The 26006-nt window shown below is 52.8% G+C and overlaps 2 protein-coding genes across 2 annotated transcripts; both read right to left on the bottom strand.

Moving 5' to 3' along the window:
* Nucleotides 1-663: 663 nt before the first annotated feature.
* On the bottom strand, nucleotides 664-8466 carry CCL17 (C-C motif chemokine ligand 17). Its single transcript, XM_033069972.2, has 6 exons — nucleotides 6547-8466; nucleotides 6109-6220; nucleotides 5663-5765; nucleotides 2026-2218; nucleotides 1330-1435; nucleotides 664-1003 (listed from the first exon to the last, which is right to left on the bottom strand). Exons 1-6 carry the CDS (start codon nucleotides 6611-6613, stop codon nucleotides 895-897), a joined length of 690 nt encoding a protein of 229 aa, XP_032925863.1. The 5' UTR covers nucleotides 6614-8466; the 3' UTR covers nucleotides 664-894.
* A 4598-nt stretch (nucleotides 8467-13064) lies between these two features.
* CX3CL1 (C-X3-C motif chemokine ligand 1) lies at nucleotides 13065-19584 on the bottom strand. The gene is made up of 3 exons (XM_033069997.1): nucleotides 19123-19584; nucleotides 15810-15930; nucleotides 13065-15166 (listed from the first exon to the last, which is right to left on the bottom strand). The coding sequence occupies exons 1-3, from the start codon at nucleotides 19181-19183 to the stop codon at nucleotides 14101-14103; spliced, it is 1248 nt and encodes a 415-aa protein (XP_032925888.1). The 5' UTR covers nucleotides 19184-19584; the 3' UTR covers nucleotides 13065-14100.
* Nucleotides 19585-26006: the final 6422 nt, after the last annotated feature.

The following is a 26006-nucleotide window of genomic DNA, read 5'->3' as shown; positions in this document are numbered from 1 at the left end:
GCTTACAGTTCACAGGCAAAATTGTCATTAGGGATGTTTTTCCTGTGCCATTCAGTGTCCTAGCAAACAGAGCCCTGAAGAGTTTATAGCCACGAGCACAAAGCACTGGTGAAGCTTTAGGCTGAGGATCATTGGGTCATTTGCCACATTCCTTGCTTTTGCCTTTCTGAGGTTTTCCCTCGTGTGTTTGCACCTCTCCTGTGAGAAGATGGGCCAGCAGCCTGGTTTTGGTATCTGGGATCCCACACTGCTCCCACCCTTCCCTGCAGAGGGGCAGGCAGCCAGGACACCTCTGTCCAGCTGCAGGGTTGTGTCCTCACCCTCCTGGCACTGTGGACATTTGTCCTTATTTCCCTCAGATACTTCACAGCACATTTGGCAGCTGTCAAGGTGTTAAGGGTTTGGTAGATCAGTGTCTTCTCCCAGAACCCTCCCCTTAATTCTGGAGCACCTGCAAAGCCCAGAGGGCTGTGAGCATGCCCTGAGGATGTGAGGATAACCTCACCTTGGTCCTGGCTCAGCTGTCACATTCCCAGTGAAGCACACTGTGAGCAGGCACAGTTTACAAGCTTGTGGCACAAGCTTTTTCTGCTAGCAGCATGCCCTGGGTTTGTTAGGATCTGTTGCTTGGTTTGGAGAATCAGGAGAAGTTCAAACAGCAACTTGTAACAATGAGTCTTTATTATAAATATTTGTTCCACGGGCACATGGTGGCAGGGCGGTGACAGCAGGAGGAGCTCGGTGTCTGCCTGGTCCATGGCACTGTGACCCCTGATCCTGTGGGGTGCAGGGCTGGCTCCTCTGCAGTGACAGTGCCCATGGCCACAGCAGCCATGGAGAGGAGCTGCCAGCACCTTTGGCTCCCTGGAGAGGCAGGAGGGCTGGAAGGGCAAATCACATGGGGGATGGAGTTGTAATTTTCTTCTGAAGCCGTTTTATGGTTTTAGCCACCCAGTCCTTCTTGGGGTCAGCACAAATCTGATCACCACTGCCAGCCACAATCCTGCAATGAGAAAGTGAGGAAAAAGAGTCAAAACATGAACCATGAGCCATTGCCCTCCTGTGCACTATTTCTCCCTTTTCACAGCCCCATCCTGGACTGAGGCTTGGAGCCATCTCCAGCAGCCTGTGCCCTCCTTGGGCTGATGGTGAGTGAGTCTCACTAGCACTAGCAGAAAGAACTAAACCCCATTTTTCCCCCTCTTTGCCCACCCCCCAGAGCTGCTTTCCTACCAGAGCCCCCCCTGGCTGGGACTGGGCTGTCTGTGGGGCAGGATGGGATGGGGAAGCAAAAGATCTGGGGTGGGAAGCAAAGGCTGGGATACTCACACAACTGCAGGCTTGGGGCAGTCTTTGGATGTCTCGTAGTAGCTCTGAGGGTGTCGGATGCGTTTCAGTGCATAATTAAAGCAGCATTCCACAGGTGCAAAGTGAGCTGTGGAGGGAAAGGAGAATGTTGTGAATTGGTGTGAGCCAGGCAATGGCACCACTGGATTTGGAGCACAGCATGGAGCTCCCATAGCATCCTGTGACAGGGGTTTGTCACCCTTCACACAGCAAGCACAGGACTGGGACGTGGACAGAGGTGGGGCAGGGGACAGCCTGGGACCTGCCACCTCCCAGCCCCGATTGCTGCAGCCCCCAGAGCACACGGTAAAGTCGGGGTGCTCGGTCTGGGGAGGAGGTTCTGGGGCTTTCCAAGGCAGGGACACAACTTGGAAGGCTCCAGACAGCTGCCTGTCCCTCCCTCCATCCCCTTGCTCATCCAGCTGAGACATGGGGAACAACTGCCAGAGCCTCCTCCAAGCTCCTGCAGCCTCTCCCCAGGCCTGGCTTTGCTGAGACCGCCCAGCATCTTCTCCATCCATCCCTGCATGCCGGGATGTGCTGCCCTGCCCTGCCCAGGGGGTTGTCCTGCTGTCAGCAGCACCATCCCCACTCCCCAACAGCATTTCCTGCCCAAAGGGATGCCCCAGTGGGGGCTCAGAGCCCTGAGCTGCAGCAGTGGCCCCTGAGGTTCCTTACCTGTGGTGTGGTGCAGGGAGAAGGCGAGGAGCAGGGTGAGCAGCAGGACAGTCCTTGCAGGGAGCATGGTGGCTCTGGGGTGGCTCTGTGGTGGCTCTGGAGTGGCTCTGTGGTGGCTCTGGGGTGGCTCTGGAGTGGCTCTCCCTCCGTGCTCTGTGCTGCCCTGCCTGCTGTCTGTGCCTTGCCTCTCTCCACACCGTTATTTATCCTCTGCCTGCCCGCCCACTCAGGCTGCATTTCCAAAAATTCCAGACGTGTACTGAGAAGTCGGGGTGAAGGGGGTTTCTCTCGTTTATTTTTGGGACACATCCAGCACTGGGTGGAAAATTTCGAGGAGCAGTTCTGCATTCGATGGCAGAGCTGTGACGTGGCAAGGGAGCTTCCAGACTTTGGTGGAACTGAAAGCAGATACAAACCCTCTTCCCATGCAGGCAGAACATCAAGTGCAGTGCTTGTCTGTTTTTTCCTAAAGCAGAGACATCCCACGGTCCCTGAGCAGGGACAGGTCCTGGGTGGGTTCAGTTGGTTTGCCCAGTGTCAAAGGAATGGATGGAATCCCATCCCAGCTGAGCTCCCCAGACACCCTGGGCACACAGAGAGCACTGGGTTAGGCAGGAAAGCACGATGGGATGGATTGGGATGGGATGGGATAATGGGATGGGATGGGATGGGAGGGGATGGGATAATGGGATGGGATGTCAGGCAGAAGAAGCCACATTGGACCAATCCAGAAGGGACCCCAGAGCAGGGGGTGTCACAGGTGCTTTTGGGGGGTTTGGCAGGGGAAGAAGGGGAAGAAATGGGGCAGGGGCAGTGGGTGTCTGAGGAGGGTCTGGGTCTGAACCCAAGGCTGAGCCCATGTATTGCCTCTGGCTCCCACAGCAGCACTGGGATTGAAATGAGAGTCAGGGGGATGGAGGCTTGTGGCCATCAGTGCACACACAGGGCATTCCTGCAGGGAGGTGGGACAGACCCTAGCACAGCCCCAGGAGAGTCATCCCAGGTGCCAGGGAGGAGGGGCAGGGGGCACAGACCCCAGTGGCAGCACCACAGAGCACTGCTGGACACCAGCCCAGCTTCCAAGCAGGGATCTGCTCCCTGGGAAGGCAGAAGCAGCTGTGTGAGGAATTGGGGAGGTCCTGCTGGGAACCCACAGAGGGTGATGCTGAGTGGGAGCACAGCTGGACACCTGGCTGTGGCTTGGAGGGTGAGGCAATCCAAGGCTTCTCAGAGGGGAAGAAAGAAGGAAATAAGTTTCTTTGAAGATTATCTCATGTCTGCACGACTTCTCTGGAAGGAGAAAGGAGAAGGAAACAGAAGGAAAGTGCTGGTTTAGAAGAAATTGTCTGCAGGGCCTTGCATGGGGCAGGGTGGCCATGCAGAGAGCTGGGCACAGCCTCACTGGGCTCCAGTGCCCCTGTCCCAGGCAGGGCTGTGCAGGGAGGAAATGCCTGATACAGCAGCCTGAGTCCTGTTCTGTGCACTCTGCACACCCCAGGCTCTCCTGCCCTCCCTGCACAGAGCCCTGGGCCAGCAGCCACCAGGGTCACACCAGCTCTGGCTGGAGGCACACTGCTGTCATTAAAGGAGAACTGAGCTAATGACTTTTTGCAGCCACCATCTCCTGGTGCAGAAACCTTATGTGCCAGCCCTGAGCTCTCTCTTCAGGCTCCTCTGAGGCACACAGCTGCTCCTCCTTTCCCTTAGCTGTTTATTCCTCTCTCCAGAATCATTAGTAATGCCTCCACTCTCTGTTCTTCACAGAGCAAATCAGTGCATGCTGGGTGTTTGAAGGCCTGGACAGACCCCACAAGGCTCTGGAGGATTGGGTTTCCCTGTGTCCCTGCCCTCCCAGTGCACCTTTGGGTTTGGCTTTAGTGTTCTCCAGCCTCCTCTGCAGTGCCTGGGGTGTTCCCAGCACCCTCCTGAGCCATCCCACAGTGGCACAGCCCCTTCCCCAGCTGTGCAGCTCCTGGTTAGGCAAATGCAAAAGCAAGTGGAGAGAAGAGGGGGTACAGACTCTGCAGAGGATTTTATGGGTGTCCAAACCACCTGCAACCTCACTATAACTACTAATTGAGTACAAATTTTCTGACTGAGGAAAACCCCTACTTTAGAAATTAAAACGGATAGGCATGGACAAAAAAAAATGCAACGTAGAGGTGGGAAATATTCTGTGTCTCATAAAATGCTTTGGGTTTTGAGTGGATAATCACAAAATGTAATACTTTAACAGAGAACATGAACTGTTTGCCCATGATAAATGTTGGTGCCAGTGGACCTGCCCTGAGCCCTGAGGTCTGTGCTGCACCCGAGCCTCAGCTGTCAGGAGAGGGCACCAAGTCCAAGCAAACACAAACAGGGTGACTCCGTGGCCTGAGCACTCCTGAAACAGAAAGGCAACTGTTTTAGAGGTGCACCCAGAGTTCTCCACCCTGCTGGTGCCTGTGACACCTCAGGGTCCAGACCCACAGTGGGTCAGGGTCACCCCCAGCTCTGGGTGGGTTTTGCCTCTGCTGTGAAAGCATCCCTGGGGCTGTGAGTGCTGGCAGCAAAGGTCTCTGGGGGCTGCTGCTCAGGGACTGGCTGAGCAAAATCTGGGCTGGTGGGAAGTGACGTTTTTTATCCCTTGGTAGGGCTTTTTTTTGGTAGGTTTCTTTTTTCCGTTGGTTCTCTTTTCGTTTTCCCCTTATTGAACTGTCACAGGGAAAGAGGAAGTTGGGGGGCATCCAGGACTGCAGCATTTGTCCTCCCACGTCACAGTTACATGTGAGAGAGCCCTGATCTGCTCCCCATGGATGAATATCTGCCCACTGATAGGAAGGAGAGAATGAATCCTTTATTTTGCTTTATTTATTAAACTGTCTTTAACTCACAACTCTCCTCACTGAGCCCCTCCAGTTCTGCTCCCAAATCCCTGGCAGGGATCACTGCTGAGCTCTCCATGGCCCCTGGCAGGGGCAGTCTTTCCAGGGCTGTATGTGCAGGAATCCCTTGTCTGATTCAGCATCCCCTGTCTGTGCTGCCTGCCCTGGGAGCTGTGCAGAGAAACCTTCCCCTGAGCCCAGCTCAGCCACAGGCTGGGCACACAGGGCAGACAGGCTGTGCTCCTTCACAGCACAGCAAAGGGACAGCCTGGAGCTGATGGCTTTTACTTTTGCACCTAAAAACCCTCAGAGGAGGCTCCAGCCCCTTTTGGGTCCCCTTGAAGTCCCATCCATCTGCCTCCCTTCCTGCCCTGGTGAGACCCAGTGGGAAGAGCCACATCCAGCCCCAGCTGGAGAAGAAAGGACACCACTCTCAATATCACAGGGAGAAGAAAGGACACCACTCTCAATATCACAGGGAGAAGAAAGGACACCACTCTCAATATCACAGGAGGAGAGAGGACACCACTCTCAATATCACACAAAGTAAATTTATTTTGTGGCTGTGATCAGCAGGCAGGGGCTGGCAGGGCCAGCAGCATTGCAGGAGCTGGTGCCCAGCTGTGGGTGCAGTGCAGGGCTCTGGGCAGTCAGTGCCCTCTCCCAGCAGCTGGAACATCCACAGTCCTTCCTGGGAGCTCACAGGGACTGGAACCTTGCTGCCCACCGGGATGTTGGGTGGCCTGAACCAGAGCACCCACTCTACATCATGGGGCACAACATCTTTTCTTTTTTAGAAGCACTGCCATTGCTCTCTTGACCCACTTGTCCTCTGGGTTTGCACACATCTTGGCTCCTTTCTTGGTCTCAAACCTGCCAAGGTTAAAGGTGAAGCTTTGTGAGGAATGACAGCTGTGGTTCCATTCACACCCACACCATCCTTTCCCCCCTGCACTTTCTTCTTTCCCTTTGTCCCTGTGTGCTGCCCTGGGTCCTTGGTGTCCCAAGGCAGCTCATCCTGCAGCCCAGCCCCTCTGGAGCCCTCGGGAGCTGTGATGTCCTTGCAGAAGTGCCCAGACAGTCACATCCTCCCCTCTCTTGCTGGAAGATCATGGAGGTTCCACAGACCTGTCCCTGTCCTGCCCCCAGATGGAACAGATTAACTGGAGCAGGCAGCCCAGGACACAGCACAGCAGTTGGAGTTGCCAGCACTTACACAGTTGCTGGGGAATAGCATTCCCTGGGAGTTGAGTAGAAGCCCAGGAGGGTGTCCAGACGGAGAGGACGCTTCAGGTATCCAAAGCAGCACTCAGAGGGAGAGTAAGGGCCTGGGGGGACACAGAGGGAGGGTGAGTGCTGCCCCTGCAAGGCAGGACCTGCACCAGGACAAGGCTGAACACAACACCCCCAAGCTCTGCAAATGCTGCCATGAGGAGCCCCAGGCGCCCCCTCCTCCCTTCCCAGGGCAGCAGGATGCTCCAGGACATCAGCCAGCCCTGCAGCAGCTCTGCCAAAGCCACCCAGCCCCAGGAGCAGCCTCCATCCTCCCCTGCATCCCAGGATGTGCTGCTGTGCCCTGGCCAGGGGCTGCTCCTCCTGCCCCACCCTGGGGTTTCCTTCCTGACCACCCCAGCAGTGCCCAGGGGGGCTTTACCTGCACTGCAGCACGGGGAGAGGCTGAGCAGCACCGCGAGCAGCAGGGCTGTCCTTGCAGTGAGCATGGTGCCTCTGGGAGGGCTCTTCCCTGCAGAGAGGATGCTGCTCTGCCTCTTTGGGGATGCTCAGCTCTGAGCTCAGGCAAGGAGGTGCTGCAATTTATGCTCTCTACTCCTCCCCAACTGTCCATTTTCCAAAGAACTTGAACCACATCCAAGGAAAAGATACTGCTTCATTACCCATGGGGATTTCCATGCCACATGGGATCATCAAAATCACAGACAGACAATACCTGGAAAGACTAAATAAATTGTGTAACCTTCTGTGTTCACCCACGCAGGGAAAATCATGAGGGAAGTGAAAGCCTCTTCTCTGCAGATGTAAGCTCAAGAGCTGCTGGGCCTTCAGAGAGGGGATTTGTAGCCATAGGAAAGGCAAAGCTTGGTGCTCCATGCAAGGTCACAGCCCAGAGCCAACACAAAAGTGCTGGAGATGCCTGGATCTGGTGAATCCTGGAAAGCACTGAACACTGACTGCTGCTGCCACCAGCCCTCTGTGGCTTGAAAGCAGCAAGTTGGCAAATACTGCAGAAATTGTGTCACATTCCATGTTGGTACTGTGGAGAGTTTTCCACCAGAAATTTCTGTTTATACCTGGGCAGTGAGGGGGGAGAAGAGAAGGGGATGTAGCTGAGCCTTTCCTTGAGGACAGGGCAGGAATCAGCATCAGGCTGGGGGGAACGGATGGAAAACTTGCTGTTCAAAGTGTTTGGGTGTTTTTCCATCATCTCCCTCCCTCCACAGGCCTGAGGCAGCCCAGATCCTGCAGGGACCTGCTCAAAGGGCTCAGCCCATCTGGGCTAACCTGGGGCACTGTGCTGGGCTCCCCCTTCCTCAGACCTGCCAAAGCTCCAGGGAGCCCTTTGCAGGTCCTTGTCAGTCATGCTCAGCTCAGACACTTTTTTCACCTTTCCCTCTTTTTAACCAGACTCTAAGAGGGTGCATGGAGCAGTGGGGTCCCATGCAGATCCCCTGGCACCACAGCCCCCCTCACTCCCTCTGAACCACCCAAGGGGCCACCTCCAGCCCTTCTTCACATTGGCACCCCTCAGCCACTCTGGAGCAGTTTATTGTGCCTGGGACTGTCATCCCTGGATGTTTTTTAAAATACTTGGAAGAAGAACCAATGCTGGGAAATGCTCTGGTCATTTCCTGCTGATGGAGACTCAACAGCCACTGCTCTGGATGGACCTCAAGAAGCTTCTGCAGGGCTGGGTTTCTTTCTCTGTCTGAAGATCTGGCCTATGATGGTCCATTTCCCTTTTCCCAAGGTTTGAAGCCATGTCTGTGGATGCCAGGTGACTCATAACTCCCTGGAGACCTTTTGATGTTTCTTCTTTTACATTTTGGAAATCTGCTAAGTGCTGGAAAGCCCCTGTGCCAGTTCAGTTTTCCTTTCATTTGAATGGACTTAGAAGAATGTGCTTGTTTACATAAAAAACATCTTTGTTATTCTGGAAGAGGAGGAGGAGGGAAGCTGAGGGGACACATCAAATTCAGCCTTTGCCAGCAGTGGGGCCAGGGAAGGGACAAAGGATTTGGGCAGAACCTGTGCAGGGTTTGGGGTCCCAGTGGGTGACTGAGCACTCCCAGCTGTGCTGGAAAACACAACCCAGACACTGAATTTGGGAAGGCACTGCCAGAGCAGCTGGGCTGCCAAGGCAGCAGAAAGGGAGCATCACATCCAAACTTGTCCCCAAGGAGGCAGTGGGAGGGTTTGGAATAAGTTTTCCTTGTTCTATTCTGTTCTACTCAGCCACTTTGAATCTTTTCCATTTACAATAGGAGACATCCTTGTTTGGCTTCTTTAAACCCTCTTTACCCTTTCTGGTGCAAAGCTCCTCTCATTTCCTTGGGGTGCTCACTCTCCAGTTCCATGTGGAAGCCCTGACTGACTCAGGACACAATCACAAACCAGAGCTGATTCTGTTCTTCCTTCTCCAGATCCCTGTGATTCCAGGTACAGCGGTGCCAAGTCCTGCAGCCTGGAAAGACACTCTGAAATTAGAAAAATGGGAATCTCTTCCAAAGTCTGCTTCCTCCAGAGGGACACTGGGGACCACCAAGTACTGTAAGCTGGTGATGTGAGATGCATCCTGAGCGGGAAGCTCTGCCCAGAGCCACGAGACACGGAGGCTGCAGGAAGGCAGCTGGGTCCAGCAGCCCTTCCCAAGGGTCTGGCTGCACTAACTCCCTGGGCAAGCTCGTCCACAGGCACAGGGACAGAGCAGAAACTCACTCTGGGCATGCAGGAAACCTCACAACTGCAGCCAGGAAAAGGCACAGCTCAGTGCAGAAACTGTGCCAGAAACTGGAAGTGGCCTTATCTTGCTAAAGAAGGTAAAATAACAGATTGATATCCGTTTCCTCAAACACACTGAGACATTTTTCCATTTTTATCCAATGAGGTCAATCAACTACCTCAGGGTTAAGTGAGGATGGATCTGGGGTGCGAGGGAGGCTTTGCACTGGAGAGGCTTCTGTGTTGAGTAGCAATCAGGGGAAATGATGCTTGATGAGGACTTCAGTCTCCTGTTTACAACCTTGAGCCTTTTAGAGCTCCCAGAGTTTAAGCAAGCAGCAGAGAGATGCTTCAGCTCAGCTTTTAAAGGAAAGCAAACAGAAAAAAAAAAAAAAAAAAAAACAGGACATGGAAGCAATTCCAGTCTATTTTTTAGTGATTTAATTCTGAACAGAGGTAGTCCTGATAATTTCAAGATGGCACTAGAATAAGTTATGAATTTATTTTCTCCTCAGTGTTTGATTAGAATAAAGCCCCAGCAATCAGAAAAAGAAATGTTAAAGAATGTGATGAGCAAGACATGTTAAAGTACCCAGCTGTTGGAATGAAAACATGTTTGTGATGGGGTTAAGGTCAGAGTCAGCAAGCTGACACCACATCCCTCCTTGAAGGGTGACTCTCACTTATATCTTTTTATTTTTTAAATTACTTGGTTTGTGGCAAGATTCAAGGGTGAATTCTGAAGGCACAAGAAATGAGCCTTCCTCCATCACCCAAGAGGTCCCAACAACCTCTGTGCTACCCAGGGGGACTTCCGCAACAAGAGCGGCCCTGGCAGTGACACCAGCAGGGACACAGATCTCATAAAAGTGGAGATAAGGCACATGCAAGGCTGGCAGGGCCACAGCCACACAGCAGAACCTGAGAGCCAAAGCAGCTGGGGGACATCTGCCTCTTGCTGAGGCAGCAGTGTGAAAGTGGGGGTGCTTCAGCTTCACCAGGACAGCTCTTGTGCAACATTTCACAGGAAAGCAGCCGTGCTCAGACACATCATAAATCGCAGCCCAAAGCAGAGAGGATGGAGGAAGAGAGGTCAGAGCTGGAGGAGAGGAGGGCAGGGGGGTCTCAGAGCCAGCTCCAGACTGGCAGCAGTGGGAAGGGACAAGCCAGGAGCCAGGGGTGACCCCAGCACAGGCTGGGTCCTCACCAGCGAGGTGACAGCACACAGGGGTCACAGCCTCCATCAACGGCCCCAGGAACACCAGCGGAAGGAACCAAATCCAGAATCCTTTTGGGAAGGTTGAGGGAATCTTCTCAGCAGTAACAGGACATGGGAACAGAGCCAGGGCTCCATCACCAGAGGGTCCATCCAGCCAGGAGAGAAGACACCCACAGCATGGAGCCAAGGTCTGTCCAGGAGACTGGATCAGAGCCAGGACACAAAAGCAGCATTCACAGCACAGCAGGGACCAGAGGCTCCAACCTGAGCTCAGATGGGGCTCCTGAGGCTTAGCAGAGGACTGGGAGGTGTTGTGGGGGTGAGGCCACCCACAGATGAGGCTGGTCAGGATGATTATGGCCAATTAGTGCCCTGTGGGGCCCCAGTGACTTCTCCTTCCCACAGGCTCAACCAAAACAGCTGCCCTCGACATGGTAACACTGGGGCTGAAAGGAAACGTGGGTCAGTGAGGGTTGAGAGAGGTCACTTCATGACCAGGGGTCCCCATCTCCTGGGGGCTGTGGGGAAGCAGCAAGGCAGGACATGCATCTTTCACACCAGGTACAGAATGCAACTCCCATCCCTCCTGAGCAGAACACTTTTGTCATTAATTATCCCCTGGCCCAAACTCTGCAGCCCACGGAGCTCCAGGAGAAGGAGGGGAAGGTGTGTGGAGGGACACCCTTGCACAGGGCCTTTCCCTGCACAGCCAGACACCAACACCAGCAAAGCCAGGAAGTGTGTGCCCCCACAGCCCAGGGACTGAGCACCCAAAATCCCCAGAGGAGCAGCCCCTGAGAGCCCTGCTGGCGCCTGCTCCGCCGTCGGAAGCGATGGGAAATGATTCATCCTGTCAGGCCTGGCTGCTCTGCACCACCTCCTCCTTCCTCGCCTCCCTCCTCACAACAGAGGAGAAATGAAATTAAAAAAAAACAAAAGTGCTTTCGTTTCCTTAGAGTTTCATTATGCCCCAAATGACCTTCCTGGCCTGGTGACTCATTTGCAGGAAATTTTCATTGAGTTCTGCATCTACCTAGAAGGGCTCAGGGCTGAGATGGGATGAGAGTCCTGAAATGCAGAGAATGCTCATCCCTGACCCTCTTGCTCCTGCCAGCTCCCCGCTCCAGGCAAACCCCTGACAATGACTCTTTCACTGAGCTGCTCTTCCCAGCTCTCCAGCACCAGAGAGCAGCACACAGGGGCAGCCCAAGCCCTGCTGGGGGGGGAGAGGTCCTTGCCCTCTTGCTTCCTTACAGAACAACTTGGAGCATAAGGTTTGCTGTCTCTGAGCTGCTGTTGGGCCTTAGCTTTGCTTAAGCAATGCAAAACCCCAGCTGTTTGTTTTCTCTACTGCCTTAGTAAGATGGGGAACACAAATCCCCGTGAGGAAATTTATTTCCTGCAAACATTGCAAGATCAAAACTCTTAAAGGAGATGGAGCAATAGCCTGACCACATCCAGCTGTGCCAGCTTTGCCTGGTGATGCTGGGATGCTTTTCACAGTGCTCAGTCATAGGTGTTCATCTCTGCAGGGACCAGGATTGTTAACCCAGTCAAGGATCCATCCCCTGAGGATGAAAGTTTTTAACATAAAGACTTTATTACTTCTATAAAAATGTACAGCTTATATCTCATGCATACACTCTATATACAAATAAGATGGAGCTTTGTAACAGTCACTGTGCTCTACAGCAAAGTGGTATTTTCACCCCCAGAAATGGGTGACACCCACAGGCTCCATCCTCCCTCCCTCCCTCCCTCCCAGACTGCCCACTGCAGAGAGAGGAGCAGCAGTGTCCCCCTGTCCTGGTTTCACCCTGTGAGGGTGCCAGCACCCTGCCTGCAGGGACAGCAGAGGGGAGCAGGGAGAGGACAGGACCAGCCTGGAGAAGCAGCTCCTCCTGAAGAGTTCCAGTGGGATCACAGCAGCTGGGAGCTGGAGGTGGAGCTGAAAGCAGCGTCCTTTCAAAGGCTGGTGGGACTGCAGGTGATGTGATGGTGCACATCCACCTCCCCAGCACTCCACCTGCAGCAGACAAGCATCCACTCCATCTGCTGAGGGGCCTGGAGAGTGATCCAGCTCCCATGGACATGCACAAGCCATCTAAGACCAGCAACAAAATAGACAAGGCACAGTGTTTCCAGTGCTGCCAAAAAGGTCTTGACTCCAAGCAGCTCAGACAGGACCTACATTCAAAAAACTATAAAACTTTTTTACAAAAATAACATTTGTAGTGTTTCATATAAAAATAATACCCCAGAGTTCCAGCTGTGCACAAGTGGGGTGCATGGAAGGTGGCACTGGCAGAGCCAGATTTACCCTTGAGGAAAATCAACCCCAGCCAGAGTTCCACAGCTGAGCTGCTGCACAAGGAGGGATTTCACTCCAAATTAATCACTGCAATTCATCTGATTGCACCCCGTACTTGCAAAGGCCAAGATGAATCTCTCAAGTCAACAAAATGCAGAAATAAGGGATGTGTGATGGCAGAATCACAGCTGTGGTCTGTCCTCTCCCCTGCAGGGCTGCAGAGATATCCTGAAGGTGCAATCTGGCAGATCTAACAGGCACATTCCTCGAGCTCTGCTTGATGGCTGGCCCATCATTTTTTATGATCTTGCTTATTGTGCTTTTCATCCCATTTTCTGCATGCATATTTGTTCTTAGGGATCTGATCCACTGAGGTTGGTTAGGATCTGACCTTGATATGTATCTACTCAAAAAGTGTCACATCATCAAGACCTTTGCACACTCCAGCAGAATTCATCCTGGAGTCAAACCTTAATACAGGCTTTCAGGAGTTGACCACAGATAAAACAGAAGACTTATGTACAGCAATGTCAGGATGTGTAAAAATCCAAATCAATTTGGGGTTAAAAAAAGCCTGGTTCTGTTACAGTGCTTTCATAGCCTGATGATCAGTGCTATCCAAAATGGAAAAAACTAAAACTGAAGTATAGGACCATGAACAGGAATTTTGTGCTTTTTTTTTGTGTGTGTGTGGATCAGAAAATGTGCTTATTTCTTATAACAATAATGTTATGTCTGCTGTGGTAGTGTAATTCCTGCATAACTACATCCAGAATTGCCTTCAGCTCCACATTTCCTGGGATTTGTGCTTGCAGAGAATAGCAAAAATGTTCCAATGATAATAACACAGGAATAGCAAAATTATTGGGTGACCTCTTGTTTTCTCCCCTTTGTGAAGATTCATCAGTGTTATCCTGCCCTGGTGTTGATGCAGCTGGACACAAGGTGCATCAGCTGGCAGAAGGGATTTATTGCATTGATTTGCCAAGACCCAGCATCTGCAAGAAGAAATGCCCACAGCTGCTATAAGGAAGGGCCTGATTTCAAGGAGGAGATCGATTCTGGGTTGCCAGCTTCTCTGCATATAAGATCTGTAGCACTGACCTTTAGTTCCCTGATCAGATGCAGTGTTGGTCAGCTATTCCTGAAAAGCTGGGCTGTCCCTCGTGTCTCCAGCAAGAGAAAATGATGAGAGCAAATTCAACCAGCCCAAGGAGAGCCAGCACCCAGCTGGCCACCAGCTTCAGTCTTGGTCTGACAGAGCAGAGACCTGAAGTGCAAAGAAAGAAGCAGCAGAGAGTTTAAGTGCAAATTGTGTGGGTTTGGTGTTAAGATTGCTCAAGGTGGTTGAGCCCAAGTCCAACAGTGTGGGTGGGTGAGTGGTTTCTTGCCTGGGCCACGATGAACCACAGAAAAATTCCCAACAGTGACTTCAAAAATCACATCACCTGGCACAGAGCCACCAACAGCAGGAGAACAGCCACAGCCTCCATACAGAAGAGTGCCAGTAGAAAAGAAGGGTCTCCCTTATTTCCAAAACACTGTGATTGGTCAGTGATGAAGTAGATATATTGTTGGGCATTGTGCTCTGCAAAAAAATCTGTTTTCTCTGTGATTTTAATTCCCAGGCTTGTTTCCTACTGGTCACCAGCTCAGCATAAACAGCTTTTCTGCAAAAATATATACACAGTTGAGTCCAGAAATGTCCATGCCAGAAGCATTCATAATACTTCCATTGGATAGACATTGTCTTGATGCCTTGGCTGCTGGTAGAGCAAGCCCTGTACCATTTCTCTTGATGTATCTTCTGGTTTGACTCCAAATTTCAGATACACCCATACAAGAGCAACACTGCTAACCATCAGTCCACATACCACAGCAACTGGGATGACAAAGTGCATTTGAGACTTTGACAAGAAGCTGGGCAGAGGCTGATTTTTTGGCCTGACTGTGATCATCTGCACTCTTGCTTGGCCTGAGAATGCTTTGTGAGTAAAAACTACTGTGTCTGAAGGCTCTTGCTTCCCTACAGGCAATGAATGATCAAACGCTGTAGCACCAACAGCCCTGCTGCTATGGACAGAAGCAGCTTTGTCTGTGGCTGTGGTGGAGCTCAGAGTAGAAACTGAAGTAGTCTGTGGTGCTGTCTCTGTGACTGTTGTGTTCTTTATAAAGTCCCAGATGGAGGGGAGATGTGACCTTGAGCTGCTGGAAGCACTGCCTGGTGTGCTGGCTCTGGCACTTGCAGGGTCCAGGGATCCATCTGGAGAAAGTGCAGGTTGGTTTGACCCTTCAGTAGCAGGCATCAGGCCTGAATTTGAGCTAGGAGAAGCTGTATCTTGACCAGTGGGGTGTGGGGTGGGCTGGCTGGAGCCCATGCCTGCTGCAACAGCAGCTGAAGACAAAGGAGAATTTGAGGCCTCTCTCTTTCCTTCTGGAGTGACCGCAGAGCGCGCAGCCTCTTCCTGCACCGCAGGGCTGAATCCTGTGGGGTCCTGCCTGCCCACTGGGGACTTGCTGGACACCTCTGTGCTGGCAGCAGGAGCATGTGTTCCCTCCCCAGCTGTTGTTCCAGTCCCTTGGAAGCCACTAGCTGGAGCAGTGGCTTGAGATGGAGCTGTTTGTGGAAGACCAACATGTCTCTCAACACTACCGGGCTCGTCTGCTGAGGTGGCAGCACGTGGTGGCATCACTGTGGTCTTATTCCCATCCAGTTTGGTTTTGATCCTCTTCACCCAGTCTTCATTTGAATCTGCACAAATCTCCCTGGACCTCACGGTAGTAAATCTAAAAATAAAAAGGGATCACTCACTGATTAAAGCAAACACTGGTTCAGGAGATCAGAGCTATGGGGCAGGTGTGTAAACACCAAGTGTTGTCTGGATGATGCATTTCAGGAAGGGCAGGCAGGTGCTGCTGCTAGCTGACTGAATGAGTATCAGCTGAACATGACTCACTGGTGAAGGGTTTTCCCCCAAGATGATTTCACTTTCAAAAGCATTGTCCTGCTTGGACACAGCATTTCCCTCTCACACTCAGGGCAGAAAGCTCCACAGGCACCAACTGCCCTGGGGCTCTCTTGCATGAAGGCAAAACCCTCTGATATCCTGGGTGATGTGAGACTCTCCAAGGTCAACCCAGCACTCCACTTTGGAGCCACCCCCTGGGCTGCAATGAAATGGTGCAATGGTGCATCAACTTCAGCAAAAGCAGAAAACAACAATTATCCCAAAGAAAAGAAATGGAGCTTTTCTCATTTCCAGACAAGCTCACGAGTCTGAATCTGCCTTCAGACAAAATCTCTGCTTTCAGAGAAACACATGAGCTCCCTCCATGCGTCCTTCCTCTGCCCTGCCCTGTCAAGTACATCCCTCAGTCCTTTCCCCATCCTTTTAACCCTGATCCCACTTGGAAGGGGGGGAGCACTTACATGGTGCCATTTTTTTTACAGGCGGGTTCGGTCACGCGGTAGCTCCTGATCAGCTTCTCTGGTAACGGCTTTGAAAAATCTTTGCACTCCACTGAACACCTCACACGTGCTTTGGGTTGTCCTGAAATAAAAATTTCACCTCATTAAGTGTTGGCTTGTTATGAGGGCCCCTCAAAACCAGCACTGTTTCTGTTCCCCCTTCTTCAGGGAAGAGTCCAAAGCTTGCCACAGAAGCTTCCAATCCCTGCTGAACTGAGATGAAGACAGATCCTGAGGAAGACAAAGCCAAATTTGCTTGTAGCACCCACACATGTGCCCAGAAAACTGAGGGGAAACAAAAGCACTGAGAAAACTGTGGGCTTTTGGGACAGCATTTCAGCTTGCCCTGTAGGATGTGTAAGTCCCTGAGCCTGCAGGTCCTTTCCCCTTTGGGTACCAGGGTCTCAGCACAATGCCCAGAAAATTCATTTCTTCATCCACCCAAAGACCTGCTGCAACCATCACCAGAGGGCAGGGTGCTCTGCTCTCTCCTTATCACTCTTATCTCTTCCTCCTGTGGGACTTCCCCTGCAGGTGAGCATCCTGCCTCTCCAGGAGGGAGAGGTCCCTCTCCTGCCAGGCACCATCCTGCTGGTACACGGTCTCTGAACAGCACCTGGGCTCAGAGAAAGGGTGCAGAGAAAAAACCTTTTGGTGAATGATGCTTCACCGCCACAGGTATCTCAGCAGCCCAGCTTCCCAAACACATCTTTTCAACCCCCACCAGAAAACACTGTTTTCAGTTTGCCAAGTGTAAAAATAAACCCCCCTGACCCCTTCAAGGGGCAAGGCCGGTCACACCACTGTGCACCATTCATGTCTGCCTGTACCTCCATCCTCCCACAACAGGCACTTGCACAACACATCCTGCCAACTTGTTCCTGACATCCCTGGGGGCAAGATTTACAAAAACAAGCCCTGATTTATCTGGGGCCTCTGTGAACAAAGGAACTGGCATCTGGTTTCAATCAGGCTGCCTCTTACAAAATGTTGCCTCTGATTCCCAAGTAAATGTGGTGAATTTTATGCAGTTCAGTTAGGAATGATCCATGTACCAAGTACAAGAATGAGCATCAATACAGGAGCACTCTGAATCATTTACTGGGCAAAAGCCTGGTTGCAAAGAAATCCCAAGCAAACACTCCTGTGGCTTCTCTATAAAAGTCTATTTCCACCTCTAAGTCAAGTCAAGTTAAAGGCAAAACTCTTTTTCCACGCAATAATGCCTTCTGTGGCACTTTAGGGTCAAGAATTCCCTGCTCAGGGGCAGCTGACTTGCCAACTCTCATTAGCCAGAGGATATTCTGCTGGTGTCCTCCACTTTCAGGAGCAGAGTTCAACAAAACAGGAACAGTGTCAAGAGGCTCACACTGTCCCTGTGGGTAGCCAGGGATGCGCATGGTGGGGAGCAGTCCCTGCTCCTTTGAGAACCCTGAGAACCCTGAACTGATTTTACAATTACTAGCACCAATGCAAATGGTTTCCATTTGGCTGAGCTCCTGGGAGGTTTGTCCCAGAGTGGAGGAGCTGGAAAGCACCTTCCAAGGACAGAGGGTGACACAGGGGTGATACAGACAGCATGGAGCCCTCCTCCTGGGACACACAACCCCGCTTTTCTGAGCTGTATCTGAGTCTTTGCCAAAGATCTGGGAGTTTCTCCATCCAGGACCACTGCTCTTAGGAGCACTGGCACCTGCTTTTCAGCACAGTTCCTCAAAAGACCCAGGGAGCTGCACCAGCCTTTAGCAGAGCCAGCCCTGTTTCCTCACTGGGAAATGGGTGCTTGGCCATGGGCGAGCAGAGCCAGGCAGTGCCAGGAAGGCTCAGCCAGGGCAGGGTACACTGCCTGGTGTCCCTGCTGTCCACCTTTGTCGGGCCAGCCCTGGAGAACCTGCCCGGAGGTGTGAGGAGGGAGGAGCTCCGGCGGCAGCAGGACACGGATCTCCCCCTGCTGCCCCTGTCCCTTCCCATCGTGGGAACACATCAGCCCTTGGTGCTGGGCAAAGTCCAGCCTTGAGAGCCTGCGAGACAGCCCAGCACCGCCCTGCTGAAGGGCAGCCTCGGGCAGCGATCACTGCGCTGTGCCACGGGCACTGACAGCGAGCCCAGCCCGGCAGGTGAGCCCAGAACAGTAGGGCGAGCCCAGCCCGGCACAGTGAGCACAGCCCGGCAGGTGAGCCCAGCCCGGCACAGCGAGCCCAGCCCGGCACAGCGAGCCCAGAACAGCAGGTGAGCCCAGCCCGGCAGGTGAGCCCAGCCCGGCAGGTGAGCCCAGAACAGTAGGGCGAGCCCAGCCCGGCACAGTGAGCCCAGCCCGGCAGGTGAGCCCAGAACAGTAGGGCGAGCCCAGCCCGGCAGGTGAGCCCAGCCCGGCACAGCGAGCCCAGCCCGGCACAGCGAGCCCAGCCCGGCAGGTGAGCCCAGAACAGCAGGGCGAGCCCAGAACAGCAGGGCGAGCCCAGAACAGCAGGGCGAGCCCAGAACAGCACAGTGAGCCCAGCCCGGCAGGTGAGCCCAGAACAGCACAGTGAGCCCAGCCCGGCAGGTGAGCCCAGAACAGCAGGGCGAGCCCAGAACAGTAGGGCGAGCCCAGCCCGGCAGGTGAGCCCAGCCCGGCAGGTGAGCCCAGCCCGGCAGGTGAGCCCAGAACAGCACAGTGAGCCCAGCCCGGCACAACGAGCCCAGCCCGGCACAACGAGCCCAGCCCGGCAGGTGAGCCCAGCCCGGCACAGCGAGCCCAGCACACCCGGCTCTGACCCCGCTCAGCAGCCCCGCAGCTCGCACAGATCTTCATGCAGAGATTTTCCCACTCGGACACACGCACACACTGCAGGTGACACCCATGACAGCGATGGTGGCACCGGCACCTCCAGCACAGGGTGCAGTCCCTGCTCAGACACCCACCCTTGGCCAGGCTGCAGTGTCCCTGCCACGTCCCCAGGGACATGAAAAAGGAGGGACAAGAAGTACATGATGCTTTTTTCCTAATGCAGGTTATCAGGAAGTGTCTCCGACACTCTCCCCATCTGCCCTGAAGCGTGACAAAAACCATCGCGGGGCTGCTCGGATGTCCCCGCTGCCAGGACTGCGGCCCTTGGCTTCCCCACAACAGCTTCCCAAACCCAGCTGGATCCTGCTGTGAGAGCTCTGCATCCCACAGAGGTCCCCACAGCCCGATCCCCTTCCCCACAGCCCGATGCCCTTCCCATGCCCATCCCCTCCTGGCCTGGCTGTTCCCGGGGAGGCTGGGCAAGCGGAGCTGTGGCTCACTCACCTTCAGCCAGGGCCACCAGGCACAGGGCCCACAGCAGCAGCTGGACACACGCAGCTTTCATGTTCCCGTGGTGGGCAGAAGGAAAGGCAGGCAGGGAGGGATTACGGGCAGTATTTCCCACTCCCGGCTGCTTACTGCATCCTCCGGAGCAGCACAGATGCGGCCGCTCATTCCAGGATTATGAAGCCCGCGACAGAGCTTTGGTTGTTATTGAGCTCCCTCACACGTGTCCAGGGTGACGACAGGAGGCGGAGGGAAGAGGGAAGGGAAGGGAAGGGAATAGCAATGCAGCAGAGCGGGAGGGCTCCTGGAATTCCCCGCTTTCCTAACACACGCAGAACGCTTGGCAAATTCTTCAGGCAGGGACTTTCGGTGGTCGGCTGCTCCCTCCTCCTCTCCCACCTTGGCCTGTGCCCAGGCATCACTGTCCCCACCTCCAACTACACTCCCCGCTGCTCAGTAAGCTCATTAATTACCCAAAATGCCAAAGCACTTATTCCTTTCCTTTTTGGCAGCCATCTTATAACAGCAGTCATTAAGCCAGAGGGGACGGAATTTGCTAATCAGGATTAGGATTTCATCACCTATATTTTGATCTCGGGTTCGGCTGCCTCTAAGGAGCATCACCAAAGAGAGGGGTGAGCAGGGACCCAGTGACCCCGCAGGCAGCTCCTGTGCCCCGGCCGTGCTGTCTGCAGTGCGTGCTCGCTATGACAGCCTGATTTTCCATACACACAGGGGCTTGCTGGTGCTGAGAGCAGGAGCAGGAGACCCCCAGCTCTGCAAGAACCAGGCTGTCGCGGGGCTTTCCGGCAGCAGCCTCCAGCCAGGTCAGGAACGGACATGCCAACAGTGCAAACACATCCTGCACTTTCATCCCAGGTCCCAGCAAACAGAACAATTCTCCCCTTGCCCACTCCCTCAACTGAGAGATGAATATAAGCTCAAGACTTATCAAGACTAGCTCAGAAATCTTTTTTGGCTGGATTTCTCTTAGGGTTCTCTCTGTGCTGTGGGAAATTCCAATGGTTCCAGTTTGGATTTTAGTTTTCGAAAGAGAAAACCCCCAGGTTTCCATACAATATATTTGGTGAAAATCCCAGCCTGCAATTCAGCTTTTGCTTATATTCTATTATAAGAAACAGCCCATTTCAAGGAAATAAAATAAAAATTTAAATAGTCTGTTTGATCCACCAAGAATGGAACATGCTGAGTTTGTTGGGAGGTTTTCTGGCCCTTCCCCAAATGGTGTTTTCTCAGGCTGCACAGAGCCTTACGGGAAACTTTTGTTCCGGGAAATGGCATTGCCTGAAGCCATCGGGCATCTTGGCTGCTGGAAGTGATGGCACAGCCCACACATGCTCACATCTCCCCTGAAGAAACAGGTTCTGCTTCTTCTGCAGAGGGTTTGCTGCTAGAGAAAGGTAAAACTGAGGAAGGGCTCTGACATTCAGGTGAGTGGGAGGAGGAATGCTTTGTTTGCCAAAGGCATGACTTGCCATAGGCGTTGTTGTTTTAAGGCAGCAGCTGCTCTCTGGCAGATAATGCAGCTGCTGTTCCTCTGCAGACTGGGCTGGAGGTGTTTTATGGCAGAGGACTCCTCTAGGTCACTTTTGGACATCTCCCTTTGCTCCTTCTGAACTTGGCAGCTGGATTTGGAGGTGACATCTGCTCAAGGAAATTTCACAGCAGGAGTGTGGAGGGCAGCTGCAGCACGGCTTTGTGAAACACCATGAGCCACCAAGTGCTGGCAGCAGCAAGAGCTTAAGCCACCACCAAGCCTGTATTTCCCACTAAAAGCAGGACATAGAGGCACAGCAACTGCTGAGCAGGCAGCTCCAACGAGTACTGACAAACCTGGGCTGCAGCTGGTAGAAAACTGGCACTGTCACTGCCAACCCACTTCCTATACCAGCTTCCCATCCCATCCCATCCCATCCCACATCTGCTCCTCCACACCAGAGGTGGACCCTTACTGCACTTCTTTGAGGTCTTGCAGCACTGAAGAACCTAAAGTCAGAGGATGTGATGTATTCCAGGAGATATTCCTGATATAACTAGTGGTAAACCACAGGTGTTATTTCAGTCTGACAGTGAAGGATCTCAGGATTTCTCTGAGCTCATCTTGCCTTCAACAGATTTTAGCCTCTTTAGTTACAATAGAAATTGTTTATCTTGCCTTCAACAGATTTTAGCCTCTTTAGTTACAATATAAATTGTTTATCTTGCCTTCAACAGATTTTAGCCTCTTTAGTTACAATAGAAATTGTCTGGGCACTTGTTTACTCAATTTGATTTAGTTTCACTTTAGTTTCCAGGAAAAGAAGGTTACTTTTCAGTGTAGATTTGGACTTGTAGATTAAATTGTGATACGGATGGGCAGGGAGGTGACCTCCCACACAAGAAATCCCAGAATCACAACATCCAAGTGATGGAGTGTGCAACCCTGCAAGTCAGGGACATCCAAGCCTTCAGGGAAGCAAAGAGCAGAAAAACTGAGGAACTGGGAATCAGGGCCAGCTTCTCCCAGCCTGTTCCCATTCCTCCTTGGGACATTTCTTAAGGCTACCCTTTGCACCCAAAGGATCTCTGAAGGATGTTACAGCACCAAAGAAAAGAAGTAGATAACAGGAACAGGGTTGTATCCCCTCACTGTGTGTAACTACAGTATGGCTGAGAAAGGCTTGAAACAGGGACAAGGAAAAACATTCACAAACATTCACCTGTGCTCCTGCCATGGAGTGTGGGCAGAGGGACCACACACTGGACACTGGGCACCAACAGGGGCTCCTGCAAGCTCTGGGCCTTCCAACACTGCCCCAAATGTGACCCTCAGCACTCACAAAGGATGTCCGGAGAGTTCAGTGTCCATGCTGGAGTCTGGGTTCTCTGCCTGTGGCTCCAGCTCTGCTCTAAAGACATTTTTGTATCAGGACAGATGTTCTGCTACCCAAACACTGGCTTTGATGCACACAAAAGGAGACCTAGGTCTGCTGGGGACATTGGTGACAGGTGCCAGGCACACTCAGAAGCCTGAACTGATGTCATCCTCTAACCTTTGGTTGTTCCCTGGCAATCCTTAGCCAGGAGCTCAGTTTATTGCTCCAAACCACAGATACCACAGGTCAAAGTGCCAGGTCCCATCTTACCCAGGAGAAGCATGAAAGTAGCTGCAGCATTTCCCCCCTACCCCAGCTTTGCCAGGGCTCTTCACAAGCAGCTCGAGCTGTGTCCAGGGTCAAGGTCCTCACAAGTTTAGGGAATGTAAGACTAATGTCTGGGGAATTTCTCTTGAAGGCAAAAAGCACCTTGAACCTGTAAAGTCTTATATGCAAAGCAATATATGAATAGAATGTGGGCTGTGTCCTAAACAAACAGGAAAAGGCCCCAGAACACCTCCCGTCTCCTTCAGGGAGTTTCCGTGCTGGCAATTTTTGCTATTTGGTTCTTTGTGAAAGAAGAACTCTTTGTCGCAGTAGACTTGTATTCCTTGAAATAAGGCCAAGACTGAGAATTAAAAGAGAAAGTCAGTAAGAGCTAGGAGAAAGAAAGATGCCTGAGTGGATCAGACGAGAATGTTGATGATTTCCACTCCATGGGAAGCACGTTCAGGAGCTCCCAAGGCCTCAGGAGTTGGTGACTCCCGAAGGACAGGGGAGCAGGGCCTGGTAACAGGTACTGACAGCATCCTTTGTCTGCACAGTGTTGTCCTCCATCCCAGAGGTTTGCTGGGCAGAGACAGCAGGAACATTTAGCTTTTGGGACAACCCAGGCAGTGTTGGTGCTGCAAGGGAGACACTGACACATGACTCCAGCTCTGGACATATGATGGGATTCTCTTTCCCCTGACAAGTGGCAGCTCATCCTCACACTAAGCCACCTCTCCTCAGTGGCACTGGCAGCTCAGCCACTGCTCTGACACAAACCAACCCACCAACCTCCTCTCTCCTGGACAAGGACACCAGTGCCAGACTCAGGAGAAGGTTCCTTAGAGCCAAATGTGGACTCTTACTTTGGAGATGCCCTTTGGAGAAGCCTCTGTGCTCCATGTAGAGCTCTTGAGCTATTACTGTAACAAGGGAGACAATCAAATGGCAGGGGATGAAGACAGTCTGCTTGACACCACACGATTTTGTATTTTCTCACATTTGAGAATAAAGCAGGAAATGAGAAGCAGATGTCTGGACCCGTCTGCAGCCAGTGTCTCCACAGGAGACGGAAAAACTCCAATTTTGGAAGTGTTGACCAGTTTGGGTTTGTGTTTTAAGGAAACTGCTTTACGTAGAAATGTTTTCAAAAGTAGTAGAGAACATCACACTTTCACTTCTCTGAACACAATGGCTTCCTTCTTCTCTATAAATGAGAACCAACTGGGGGTCCAGCACACAGTGCAAAGTGCTGATACTCTGTATTTTCCACAGTTACCAGTCAGCATCCCAAGGCTGTGGAATGCAGCATCACACCTGAGCTGCAAAGTGTTGGCTGATCCCAGTGGGATGTTGCAGGGAAAGGTGCACACCTGCAGTGGGAATTGGTGACTCTCCTTGGCAGCTGGAGCAGCCTGCACTGAGGAAAACTCATCCTGTCCCATGGAGGCTGCCAAGGGCTGCAAGGAACAAGACTGAAGTTGTTTGAAAATATTGTGTCTAAAGAAACAAACACAGAGCTCTTCAGTGCAGTACATGGTTATGCTCTTTCCAAACAGGGAAGAGACACTTACCTCCCACACAGCAATGCAGCCTCTGGGGGCAAACTCTTTCCTCAGAAAGGGGATGGGGAACTCTTGGGAAAGGTGCTTGGATGGGAAACCTGGGCAGCTTTTCAGCTCAGGGGAAGAAGCATGAAGGGACTCTACCAGAGCAGGCTTCTCTAAATACATTAAGCCCTGGCTCCTGCCCAAATCCCTGCAGAGCTGGGGAGATATCCTGATGTCCCAATCCTTCTGTGCAGCTGCACACCCTGAAGAGAACAGTTCCACAAAGCTGGCACGATGGAGGAGAGAAAGAGGATATGGCCCCCCCAGTTCTGGGCCCCAGGAGGAATGGGGAGCTGCTGGAGCATGTCCAGACACCACCAAGGTGCTCCAAGGGCTGGAGCACCTCTGCTATGGAGAAAGGCTGAGACAGCTGGGGTTGTTCAATCTGGAGAAGAGAAGGTTCCATCGAGACTTTAGAGCTTTTCCAGTACTAACAGGACTGCAAGAGAGTTGGACAGGGACTTTGGACACAGGCAAAATGGCTTCAGACTGACAGACGGCAGGGCTAGATTAGATATCTGGAATAAATTCTTCCCTATAAGGGTGGTGAGGCCCTGGCACACATTATCCAGGGAAGCTGTGGCTGGCCCATCCCTGGAATTGTTCAAGGCCAGGTTGGATGAGGCTCTGAGCAACCTGGTCTAGTGGAAAGTGTCCCTGCCCAGGGCAAGGGTGTTGACTAGATGGCATTTAAAGATCTCTTCCAACCCAAACTGTTCTGTGATTCCATGATCCATGGAAGGGTGGTCTCTTGACACTGCCCTGCAGAGAGGAGGGGTGACGGTGGCAGCAACAGGAGAGCAAGACAGAAACCTCCATGTGCCACAGGAGACCACGGCTGCTGTTGGAGCTGCTGCCAGGCTCTCCCTTGGCACAGGGGTGGCTGTGCTGTGCTTTGTCCCAGGGTGATAAAGGGGGCTCTCCTCTCCTTTGCTTCCTGGAAAAGGATTCTTCTGGAGCCCCTGTGGATTGGACAGAAGACGGGGAGCAGCAAAGTGCCATGGCTCTGCTATTTCACCTCTGCTAGTGCCTGCTGCCTGGGCTGTGGGAGAGGATAAGGCATGTGCCTATTTGCAGCAGCCCTGCTTACTCCCCCTATTCCTCCCTCCCATGTCAGCAGGAGCAGCCAGTGCCTGTGCAAGGCATCCTCGTGTCCTGGAAGGGTTATCCTGGCAGGAACAGGCATGTCCTGGCCCCAGCCTTTGGCCTGGAGTGCTGGGAGCCCCCATCTGCCACAGAGCCAGCCAGGCCTCGGGTCCCATCCCACAGCATACTGGGGCCAGCACAGTCAGCATCTCTCCACATCCCCTCTTCCCACTTCTCCATCCAGCGTGTCTGCACACGCTGGCAGTCTCCAAGAAAGGAGCTTACCAGAAGCAGCTCTGTTCTCAGAAAGGCTCACCTCTTCCCGTCTCCTCTGGGCAGGAGATGTTTGTGAGCATTCCAACAAAGGCTGTGGGAACTGTTTGGCATGAGGTTATCATTAAGCTGTGATAGCTGGTGAAGGAGAGATCCCCAAACCTCTCTCCAGTGGAGCCATGGGGCTGATCCCCAGCAGTGTCTCCATGAGGGCTGGTGGCACCTGTGGGCCAGCCCCAAAAACAAGGGGGCTGCCACGTGCAGTGCTATGACCTGATAGATGTGGCTGTGCTGGGGCTTTGGCAGCCCCCAGGTTGAGCTGAGCCCTTCCATCTCAGCACTTTTCCTATAGAATGGGATATCACAGCCTTCCAGACTGGAGCTGTCACCCCACTCATCCAGTGCCTCTCTCCTCAGCCACAGGCATGCACCGAGTCCCCGCCAGTGCCCAGGGTTACACAAAGGCAGCAGCAAACAAACCAGGAGCCTGCACAGCTTCCAACAGCCAACAAGCCTTTCCAAGGCCCAGCACAATAAATGTACACACGGGCTGGGCAAAAAAACAAGCCCAGGCAAGCATTTTCCTGCCCAGGTGCTTAACCCTTTTCAAGCCTTGCTGGCTCAGCAGGAGAGCAGGTTGTCACCAGCCCCTTCCCTCTCCCACCCCAGCTTTTCTGCACCCCACGTTATAAGAACAGGGTGTATCCTCCCCCTCTGCCTCTGCCCAGGGCCTCCACACTCCTGTGGGTTTCAGCTGGAACCCCACTGA

The sequence above is a fragment of the Catharus ustulatus genome, chromosome 11 (assembly GCF_009819885.2).
Source record: "Catharus ustulatus isolate bCatUst1 chromosome 11, bCatUst1.pri.v2, whole genome shotgun sequence".
In the NCBI taxonomy this organism is placed as follows: Eukaryota; Metazoa; Chordata; class Aves; order Passeriformes; family Turdidae; genus Catharus; species Catharus ustulatus.
The sequence above is the reverse complement of the archived record's forward strand: the minus strand, read 5'-3'. Positions and strand labels throughout refer to the sequence as shown.